At 35.8% G+C, this 11,840-nt stretch overlaps 1 protein-coding gene across 1 annotated transcript in view; it reads left to right on the top strand.

Moving 5' to 3' along the window:
- The first annotated feature begins 576 nt into the window (after positions 1-576).
- pcdh15b (protocadherin-related 15b) overlaps positions 577-11,840 on the top strand; it is a 190,866-nt gene continuing 179,602 nt past the window's right edge. The window contains exons 1-2 of the mRNA XM_088915772.1: positions 577-613; positions 951-1,016. Of these exons, the coding sequence (XP_088771898.1) occupies positions 577-613; positions 951-1,016 (103 nt within the window). The remainder of the gene's footprint in view (positions 614-950; positions 1,017-11,840) is intronic.

Raw genomic sequence — 11,840 nt, 5'->3', positions numbered from 1 at the left:
ATCAGTTGCCACAAATGAACAAACTAAACAAATAAGATAAACTCAGTTTTCTTCAAATTATATGACAGTTGAAGGACATCTGTGTCCTTAGAAATGGACATGTTAAAATAAACAACTTTTTCTGAAGGCATAGGATAATTATGCTAGATTTTCAATTTAATGCTTTGCACTATTGATTTCTTACATTTTGAATATGTGTTTTTTAACAATTACTTTGTTGAAAGTAGCAGACTATATATAGTTTTTGTGTTGCTAAAGTTCATTAACTGTCTTTGAATGAGTTTTTCCCACTCCTTGATGGTGTTATTTGTTCACAATGTCTGTTTCTTATTCATTCAACATAACATGCCAACAAAAAAAATCATTAAGAATGTATAATACACACTTACAAGATCCTAGTACATTGTTGACAGTAATGAAAAACAGTTTATTTGTGCATGCAATTCTGCTTTCTTATTTCTTAAATTTTCCTATTACCTTTAATACCAATAGTTATCTTTCTGCATCACCTTTCAAGCCTTACGAAACAATTTCATGCTTTTCTTTTCTTCCATCATTCCAATGTGCTTTCTGCTGATGACACTAACTTTGACTCCAGATTGGCAGTATGAGGGTAAGATGGTAAATCTTTCCTTTTCTAACATTTTCTTTTCTACATTTATATTAACTGTATTGCTCTACTAACCCTACCATTCATTCAGCTCTTATTATTTGTGTTTTTACTGTACGTTTGACCAGTTATTGTAAATAAAGCAGCTTTAAACTGTCTTCGTTTGTTATGTGGTGGCCCATGCATCCAAGCTTTCTGTGGTAATATTATTTGAAGTGATTGATAGTTGAAATATACTGTGCTTTATATGAAGTCTTGATTTTTCATAATGGTACCTATTTCCTACAATAAATACTGTACTATACCACAAGATAACTTACCTTTTGTCCTTTATTTTCAGAATGTAAACTTGCCAGGACAGGACCTCCAGCCACAATTGTAGCAATTGATGAAGAAAGTCCAAATGGTATGTACATCCTTCTTGGCATTTTTAACAAGTGTTGAATTCATATGAGAAATAAGTTAATTAGCCAAAAAGAGGAAGAACAAATACAACAATATCTGTAAAGTTCATTGTCAAAATTCTTTTCGGGAAAATTCTTTTTTTAATCCACACCGATATTTTTGTTATTAGCTATTTTTAATATAAATAACATAGATACTGTATGTTTATTTTTACATAGAAATATAAGTAGATCACTATACCTCTGAAATAAAAGCATGTCAAATTGCTATTGTCCCACTCAGGTTTCATTTTTCATGTTCCTTGGTTCCTTGGAAGCACATTGTTGCCACCAAGGAAAAAAAATCCAATTATCTTGTAATTACGAGATACTTAATTATCTCATAATTATGAGTTAACAGATTATCTCGTAATTACGAGATAGCAACGATCATATGTGTGTTTGAACAACCTGTTACATTTGCAATGACAGTACCATTAAGCTATCGATAGGTCAGCTGGCACTGTGGGTTCAGCATTTAGTTGTTCATATACTGTACACATACAAGTATGAAGGTTGCTATCTTGTAATTACAAGATAATCTGTTAACTGTCGTAATTTAGATAATTACGAGACTTTTTTTTTTGGTGGCAGCAATTCGATTCAATAAATAGGATAGTTTGATTTCATTTGATTTGAATACAGTATGATCACCAATCCAAATGTTGAGAGCTGAGCCTTCAGATTCGGAGAGAACATGGAGGGATTTCATCCTTGTAACAGTCTAACTCTCTGTGGTTTATATTTAAATTAATCTTTCCTATCCACTTTTAACAAAGAGGGGGGCACTGTGTCCTATGCAGCTATTGTTTATATTCACAATACCTAGATTGCAGTAGTTTTCATTGTATAGTATTTGTGTTTACTTAATATACGGTGGTCCTATACTGTAGACCTGTGGGAAAAATAATAACTACTAAATAATAAATAATAAACTTAATAATAAGCACAACTGAATTCTATTTCTAGAAAAAAAGTTGTCTGCATCTGTAACCCTGAACACACTTACCTGTATAGATCCAACACACAATCATAGTTTCATAAGAAAATAACATTCCCAAATATTGAAAAATGCTTAAAATATTGGCATATTTTATATTGGATGTAATATAGCCTAGTGGTTACAATAACAGAATGTGTTTATTTTCTATTATGCATTTTAATGGCTACTTAGCATTGATATTGGGAATTTCCTCTGAATCATCAGTGTTCAAATCTTTGTGGTACCTTCAGTAAAACACCATTAAAAAACATAGTATATTTTTTACTTTTGTTATTGTCTAGTATGCATCATATTAAACAAGAATATAACCACTGAAAATCAAATAATTGTGAACCTTTTAAAATATACTGAGTGAGACAATACACTCTTTCTCGGAATAGTTTTGAAGTAGAATTAGCAGTTATGAGTGGTCTTTGTTTGAGGAAAAAAGGTATAATATCAAACAAAAAGTCTGAATATTGAGCCTTATTGTTTTCCTCAGTTGGAGAAATGCTATTAGAGTGTATGGCTATATTAAAAACCAACTTGAGACCCAGGAAGAGTGAAATTAAATCTTAAATGTTGTGTTAATTAAATAATGCTGAAGCCTGTCACTGCATTTTCTCTTTTATGTTTATGTTCCTCTGTGCTTCTACATGTGTGCGTGGCAGGGTGTTCTATCTTCACAGAGTCTCCCATGGTCCTTCACGCACAGAGGGAAGCTCCTACATTACAGATGGTGTTCAGTGTAGGACAGCAGCAGGGGGGCCCATTATGAAATAGATACTTTTCCTTTGTGGATTGAAATGGTGTTTTACTCAGAAACATTAACAGCTTGCATCGGCCAAACCTGTAATTGTGGCTGAATATTAGTGATGCATTTGACAGGTGTGAGCGGTGGTTAGCAGTCATGCATTTCCCCTTGCAAATAAACATTCAGTCCACAATTCTGTAATGATACTGCACTCTTGGGCTTATCTTGCTATGCTTGCTCCTGTTTTAGCTACATCTGTGTGTTCTGAAAGGTAGTGCTTGCAATTAACAGGTGCATAAGCAGGACTGTAGTCCCTGCAGATATTTTCATAATAGTTTAAAGTAGTTTAATGACTTGCAATAGCAGAAGATGGATTTTTTTGTTTTGTACTCTGCTTCACTTAATTGCTTTATATTTTGTTTTTCTATCTCTCGCTAAAATTTTTCTTTTTTTCAGATTTCCTATGGGCTCTATACATATTATACACTGCAGCTGCGATTAATATTTATGAGCCATATTAATTTGCATTTCGTTAAAGCCGTTTAGTTTTTTGTGTAGTGAAAATATGTGAAAGGCTGCAGCTGTTGTGTTAGTAAATGCAACACCGGCTGCTATTACTTCTATTAATCCAACCGGACTGCAGAAGGTGCCTGCTTGTTCAGCCCCCTGTTTTCCAATTTGCCAGAAATACATTACCTCATCAACTAGAAATTAAAATGCAGGAAGTTATACAACCTGTTATTACTTTGATATGTATTACCATGTGAATGAAGGTATGGATTTGTTGCTTTATTTTTAGAACCTCCTTTGGCACAGCACTGGTTTTCAGTGTTACAGATTTGCCTTTCCTCTTAGAAGCTCCATCTCCCAGATTTTATTGTTCCTCTCACATGTCTGGAATATGATACTGAAGCTGCATTAATGGGCAATTTTTCCTTGTATTTAATTCTATATCAACATTTCCCAGAAATAATTAAGACATATTATGCATTTATTGAATGCAATTGCAGTCAGAAAAGAAATCCCTTTTTATGATTATTTCCATGTTATTTTCTTTTATTTTTTCTCTCCTCTTTTAATTTCCTTTCTTGCTTTTGTTCGGGCATCCTTGAATGTTCCATTCAAGATTATTTAGAAAACAGGGTGTTTTATTTACACTAATAAACACGTCTTGCCTTCTGTTAATAACCTTATGGATGAACACTGTTTCATTTTTTTTCCTGGATTTGTGTTAATCCAGTCATTTAATTGGGATATTGGTCTCTGGTGACTATTTAGTCTGGCTTTTTCTTGTTTCAATGCCTTAGCACTTAAGCTAGATATACTGTACAGTAGAAGTATGAACCAATTCCTAGTAACCAAATATCTTCTGGAGGAAATCCAAGTAAAATTGATGTAGGTATGCTTTCTTGGTGCTGTTGCTTTGATTTTGTAATCAAATGTAAAAAGAAATAAAAACAAAACAGAATAACATACTGTATAACCACATCCCCAACCCCATCACTGCGTCCACCAATTCCAGATTCCAACCAGATGACCCTGATGGGATAAGCAAGGATCTGAAAGGATGTGAAAGAAAGGGAAATAATTCTGAAAAAATATATTAAAATATTATCGTATTATTTGTAATTAATTCAAATTATATTAATTATCTTAAAATTAATTAAAATAATAAATATCTTAACAACAAGACTATCATTGTGTTAATAATATACTTAAATTCTATAGATAATTATTTTGATGAATAAATAGAAATAATAATGTAAATATTATTGGTTATATTGAATTATTAATTGTTAAGTATACTGTATTATGAATAATTATTGTGTTAATTATTTTAAATTATTAACTATCATAAAATAATTAAGGAAAATAAGAGAGTGAGCACTGCGTTTTCCAGGACATTGTGAGATTTTCTACCTGATAAAAATGCAGTTTGTCTTATTTAGCAAAGAAATATGCCAAGAAAGAAGTAGGTTCTTTGGCTGAAAGGTTAAATACACACCATATATCTACCACACCCCGGATGAGACACGTAATTTCTCAGTGCTGTAGATGCCACTCTGGGCATTAGTCTTCTTTGATTTCGATCTGTCAGTGATTCATGACAACATGCGTATCTACACATAACAATAACAACTCAGCAAGTTCCTGCAGGAATTTGGCAAGCAGTTTGAAAACATCCAGCTCAAACTTTACAGGGGCATAAGATGAGACCAAAGCTTCTTTACCTGAAAAATTAGTTTTTCAAATAGCCAGCCTAGTGCAACACCCTTGATCCCAATATACTGTAAAAATGTGAAAATTCCTTCTTAATACAATCAAAAGACCCTTTTTCTCCACAGAAGAGGAGAGTGCTATGTAATAGTACTTACAATGAGTTTCAAATGAGACTCCTGTATCACAGCAGCTATTTTTTCTTTGCCACACATTTAAACATCTAGCACATTTGGTAGGAGAATTTAGTTTGCATATATTGTAGGACAAAATGGATTCGTTAGTCATTAGAGATCAAAACTAATGCCTAACTGAGGGGATAGATATACACCATAGTCGCTTAGCCTAAATGAACAGACAGACATACAGTAATAACAATGATAGGAATAATTTCCCCTGACCTATTCCATAGTATCATCCCCATCATGACCTCATCACTTCCCCTTCCAAACAATATTATGCCTCCTCTTACAATAGTCAAAAACAGCAAAGCAAAAAATCCCCCTGTAGGAACAAGGATCTAAATCATTAGTAATAAGATAACTACAAATATCCTGGATGCATAAAATATCATTTCAAACAGGCCATCTGAAAACATAATTAATAATTTATCCAAATAAATGAAGGGATGTCATTTGTCACTCTACATGAAACAATAAACACTTAAAAACCTCTTTGAGATCTCAGCTTGACATGACATGACCGAAAGTCTGTCCCCAATATTAAGTGCAATACCAAATGAAAATCAGGTTTGATCTTACCCACACACAGTCAGAAATAGGTCCTGGAAAAATATTCCATGCCTGTAATACAAATTTTATTATGCCTTCTGACTTGAAGAGCACTTGAGAGCTATTGAATTCCTTTGCATCTTCGCTGACATAAACAGATGCTGGCCATCAAGATGGGAGACACTGAACACCTCAGGGTACAATGAGAATAATTTCCTCACTCCTGCAAATGCACACTTTTGCTGGGCAGTTGCTGGGTATTATCAATCAATCAATCAAAGTTTATTCATCAACTGCACAACAATACAGAGTGCAGCAGTAATTGCTGGCAATGAAATGACTTTTCTGCGAGCTCATCGGGGGAAATAAAAATAAAAATCACAAAATTAAAAGTTACAGAATAATAGTGCAATATAAATTGAATTAAAAAGAAAAAAACTCAATATATATAGAACTGCTACATATCCAGGGTGTATGCAATACATTATGTCCAAATAGTGCAATATGCAGTGTGTCAAATACAATGGAAAACTGTATATCCATGTAACCTGTCCATTAGGGTGGTTGCTGAAGGTGACTGCAGCTTGGCTGTTTAGCAGTCTTATTGCCTGGAAGTAAAAGCTGTTCCGTAATCTGTTGGTCTTTGACTGAATGCTTCGATACCATTTACCAGGCGGTAGGAGAGAAAACAGTTTATGACTTGGATGACTGGGGTTCTTGATAATAGACCTGGCCTTCTTAAGACATATAGCTGAGTAGATATCCTGGATGTTTGGTAGCTCACAGCTGGTAATGAACTGTGCTGACTTCACCAGCTTCTGCAGTATTTTGCGATCCCAGGTGGAGCAGCTCCCATACCAGTCAGTGATGCAGCCAGTCAGGATACTCTCAATAGTGCACCTGTAGAAGTTGGCCTGGATATGTGATAGCATGCCAAACCTCTTTAGCCTGCTGATATAGAATAGCCGCTCCCGTGCTGTTTTGACCATGATGTTGGTGTGGTGGGTCCAGGTTAAGTCCTCTGTGATGTTAACTCCCAGGAACTTAAAACTGCTGACCCTCTCCACTGCAGTCCCATTGATTTAGACAGGTGTGTGGCCTCCTCCCTGATGTTTCCTATAATACACCATCATGTCCTTAGTCTTACTGATGTTCAGAGACAGGTTGTTATCCTGGCACCATGCTGCCAGGGTTTCAACCTCCTCCCTATACACAGACTCCTCACCATCTGTGATCAGGCCGATGACTGTTGTATCGTCCGCAAACTTAATGATGGAGTTTGAGTTATGCCTGGCACACAATCATGGGTAAATAAGGAGTAGAGGAGAGGGCTAAGTACATAGCCTTGGGGGGCTCCAGTGTTTAGAGTGAGTGTAGAGGATATGTTGGTGCCCACCCTCACCATCTGTGGACTTTTATAGAGGGAGGTGTTCAGTCCCAGGTCCTAGAGTTTGATGACAAGCTTTAAGGGCACTATCTGTAATCAACAAACAGCATTTTCACAGGTAAAACATTTTAAAAGAGCATTCTGATACAGGTACAAATACAACACAGATCCCTCAGCCTGGAGAACGGTCCTGCTTTATTTCAAAAGGCAGTGTGTGCCAGGGTAGCAGAAATAGTTTGAAATTAAACATTCAAGCCATGACGTGGCCTCCTGAAGACTGGTCACCATGAACTTTGTGTGATGCCTTCATATCCCAGTCCTGTGTCAGCACTTGCTTTCCTCTGGAGAACCCATTTTACAAATTAATTTTGCAGTGAGAACAAATTTCCAGCTCTGTTATCTCGTCAGTATACGTTATCTTTTTTTTTCCACCTGTGTCCAAGTCATGTTTGGAGACCAGCTGCTGAATAGTTGAGATCAGAACGTTTACATCTACATCTATCGCAGCAATTGGTGTACTAACAGCTTCAATTTCGATTTGCACCAGCTGTGTCTGCTGTTCTATTGACTGCTCCACCATCTAAGGTAGTTTAGGAGAATCAATTTCTTATAGCTTATTCTTAAATGGAGAAATTACAAAGAATACACTCTTTTTACACTTCCTTCCACAACTCCAGTGGCTTACTTACTGTACACTAAAATAACAAAAATGTTGAAGGGGAAAATCGAATTAAATGAAATGTGGTTGTAGGAAGCAAGAGTTCATGCTATGAGTTACTAGTCTTGACTAGTTCCGACATACTAGTCACATCAAACATGATACTATATTGAAAGCCTTTGAATGAGTTTATTATTTTATGGATCACATGAGTGTTGTCATTCTTACTGTTAATTGTATTGAAAAGAGAAACATTAATCACCATTGAAGCATAAAAGACATCTTGTTAAATAAGCTTTGTTACTTGACATAATTTGGTTCATCATAAACAATGAAATGGTAATGACAGTGATCTTCGCAAAGAATTAACTTTAGGTTGATTGTCATGAGACTTTGGCATCTCTGTGCTAAGGGGATGAGTATTCTGCTTCTCTGAATTTAAAATTATTTTTTATAAATTCTAACTGAAGTACCCAGTGTTGCCTGGGAAAGGATATTAACAAACCAATGTAACAAATATAAATCGAATCTCATTAAGGGAAATTTCTGTTCTGTCTGTTGCAGAATGCTTTTATGGTGACAGATGTAAAACATTTTAATAGGAACTTATGAGGAAACATTAGCCTAATGAGAGTTACATAATCTATTTCTCATTAGTTTCCATCCTCAGGTTGCAAAATGTCCTTCCCTTTATGTTGCAGAGGAACAGGTAAAGGTCAATACATCTGTACAGTATGTTTTGGGTGTATAGCCTTCTTGAGGTGTCAGCTGAAGAAGGCTCCACAGCCGAAACATACAGTAGTGTTTCTTTTGTTTACCTTTCAACATTAAATGAACCTTTACCTGTTTCTCTGCAGTCTATGCATGCTGACACAGCTCCCAAATTCCCCTGATATTGTTAAACATCACTGCAGTTCATGACTTTTGTTTACCATCAGAAACCAATATAGTGGGTAAAACGTATTAGTAACAATGCTGTGGTCATGTTTATCAAAATTTTCAATTAGTGGCAAAGAAAAATGAATATTACATGCATGTGTGTTTTCTTTCTTCTTAAATCCTAGGGTTCCCTAAATCGCATCTGGTAATGTCTGTATCAGTTCAAGTTCATGTTTATTTGTCATTCCAGTCATATGCAAGTACTGTATACAGTGGAACGAAATATCGTTCTCCTGGTCCATGGTGCAAATACAGACAGGACAGACAGAACACTGACATAGACATTGTCGACAGGATACACATAGTGCAAAGTACAAATTACAAGGCAAATACATAATACAATATAGACAACACACTGGGTGGATTTAAACCCTGTTTCTGGAATTGGAGTGGGTGCAGGTAGATTCAAGGGTGTTGAGAAGCCTGACAGCCTGCAGGAAGAAGCTGTTCGAGAGTCTGGGGGAGCTAGCCCGTACACTGCAATATCTTTTCCCAGATGGTAGGAGGGCAAAGAGTTTATGGGAGGGGAGGGAGGGGTCATCTACTATTCTGTAGGCCCTGTGTAAGCAGTGTTTGTGATAGGTGCCAGAAATGGAAGGTAGGGAGGCTCCAATGATCTTTTCAGCTGTTTCCACAATTCGTTGCAGGGTCTTGCGGTCTGAAGCGTTGCAATTCCCAAACCAAACAGTGATACAGCTGGTCAAGGTGCTCTCAATGGTGCTTCTGTAGAAAGTGGTAAGAATGGACAGGAGAAGGTTTGCCCACCTCAGTCGCCACAGGAAATAGAGATGCTGCTGTGCTTTCTTGTCTAGGGAGTTGGTATTGAGGGACCAAGTGAGGTCACCTGTAAGGTGTACACCAAGAAACTTGGTGCTTCTAACTGTCTACACAGGGGAGCCATTGATGTACAGTGGGGAGTGATCAGCGTGGGTCCTCCTGAAGTCAAAGATTATCTCTTTTGTTTTGTTTACATTAAGAGATAGGTTGTTGTTTGTACACCAGTCCACTAGTTGCTCCACCTCCTCTCTGTATGGTGACTCATCGTTGTTGCTAATGAGGCCCACTACTGTCGTGTCATCGGCAGACTTGATGATGCAGTTGGAACTGTGCTTGGCAGTACAGTCATGAGTCATCAATGTGAACAGCAGTGGACTGAGCACACAACCCTGGGAGGTTTTGGTGCTCATTGTGATGGTGCTGGAAATGTTATCCGGAATGTCTGAGGTCTCTCGGTCAGAAAATATACAGAATATTTAAAAACAACTGTATGAAAATAACAATGGTAGGGACCATTATTGTGGATATTGTACCACAAATGGTCAAAATATACTGTAAAGATATGTTTGTGCTCTCTAAATATTCAAGATAAATTTAAAATTAATTTTAAAACAATTTTAAAAATAAGAATGTCATAGCCAGAAATCTGGTAATTTTGCCCTATTTTTTTCACTAAAGACAGATGTGGAAATATTTTTTTCAATCCTGTCCGTCTGCATTCATGAATTAAATATGCTGCTGATTAACCAAGCAGTTTTCTGATGTTGAGCTTTATATATAAGATGTACTGTACAGTATGTGCATATATCAAAACATCAGTAAAAATGTAAAACTTTAATTTTCTATGCTGCAACTGCTGTATATTCTGTGCTGCACAGCTGTATCAAACTGTGATTGGTTTAGGGGCACAGCTAAGGGAACATGAGGATAGAGAACCATTGTTGCCCTTGTCTATTTACAAGTCACTGGAGACTGGCAGCTGAAATTGTTCATTACATGAAGGAAGGTTATTTCATGTATCTGTGAGAGAAATGGCCTTGTTCATTAGTTCAGACCTAATAGTATAATACCTACAGTATTTGCTTTTCTTCATCATGGTGACTATAGAAAGCTTTAGCTGTTTTTATTATAACCCACTTGCTCTAAAAAAGAAAGTTTGGTTTACATATCAACTGAGCTTGTAAACTGATTGTGTTTTAATTAAGGATACAATTCCTCACATTGCTTTCCTGATTAGTTACTGTCACCAGCTCTTTTTGTTAGAGACATCTTCTGTCTCCAGGATTCCCAGGCACTGTTTGCTATCTCCTTTTATTTCCCATGGCCTTGATTGGAAACTGTATTCCATTTGTTATGGCTGGGTGAAAAGTGAAAAATACAAATTTGTTCACAAAAAAAAATTGATCCAATTCTGTATTTTCTGTGCTCCATTAATTGTCATGCTAGGAAAGGCCAAGAGCTCTTTGCTGCGCAGAAATAAACATTTTCAGTGCTATGAAAATTCAATGCCTATTGGTGTACTGTATACATTTTCAAGTATCAAATCCTAAATAAATTTGTACTGGTAGAAAAAGAATCATAGTTCCATGGAAAAAAAAAATCACATGCCATGGTTAAAGGAATAGTATCAGAAGATGTGTTCACAAATAATGTTAAATATATTTGATTGTGTCTACTGATCAACACCGCCATTTTATTTAGCTTTCAAATATACTGTATGAATAATAATTTTTGATCAAATTCAAGGAAGAACAATGCAGATATTCTGTGTTTTATCTGAAAAGAGATTTTTTTTTCTGAACTACTAGAATTATTTCACGAACTCTCAAAACATTCTGCATCAAAACCACTTTCATATTAATTATATTATAGAAGCTTAACTTTATTTTAATCATAGTATTGTAAAATATTTTGTTTTGTAATATTTATAAAGTTATTTTCTAAAATGCTTCACATTTCACCAGCAGGGTAATAACTTTGATTTCAATCATTGAAAATGTTTTAATACAGAGTAATAAGTTCGATTTAAAATCATTGTAAATGTTCAGAGAGTTGTTTACAAAATAAATGTAACAATGAAGCCTATTGCAATGCAGGCAAACAAAAAACACAAAAATGTGACCAAAAAACAGCTGGAAAAATACTGCAGGAATCTCTGAACAGTGATGTACCACCACATTTTCTGTGCAGATGTTGCCAGCTGGCAGGCCCTGCTGAGGTCGTCTCCTGTTGATGGCATTGATGAGCTGGTACTACAGATATTCAGCTTTAAATATAGCAGGAGAAGACGTGATACATTGCGAAGCCTATAACTTCTGTTTTGTCCTGCTGACAAATGGACA

The sequence above is a fragment of the Atractosteus spatula genome, chromosome 5 (assembly GCF_055471065.1).
Source record: "Atractosteus spatula isolate fAtrSpa1 chromosome 5, fAtrSpa1.hap1, whole genome shotgun sequence".
In the NCBI taxonomy this organism is placed as follows: Eukaryota; Metazoa; Chordata; class Actinopteri; order Semionotiformes; family Lepisosteidae; genus Atractosteus; species Atractosteus spatula.
The sequence above is the reverse complement of the archived record's forward strand: the minus strand, read 5'-3'. Positions and strand labels throughout refer to the sequence as shown.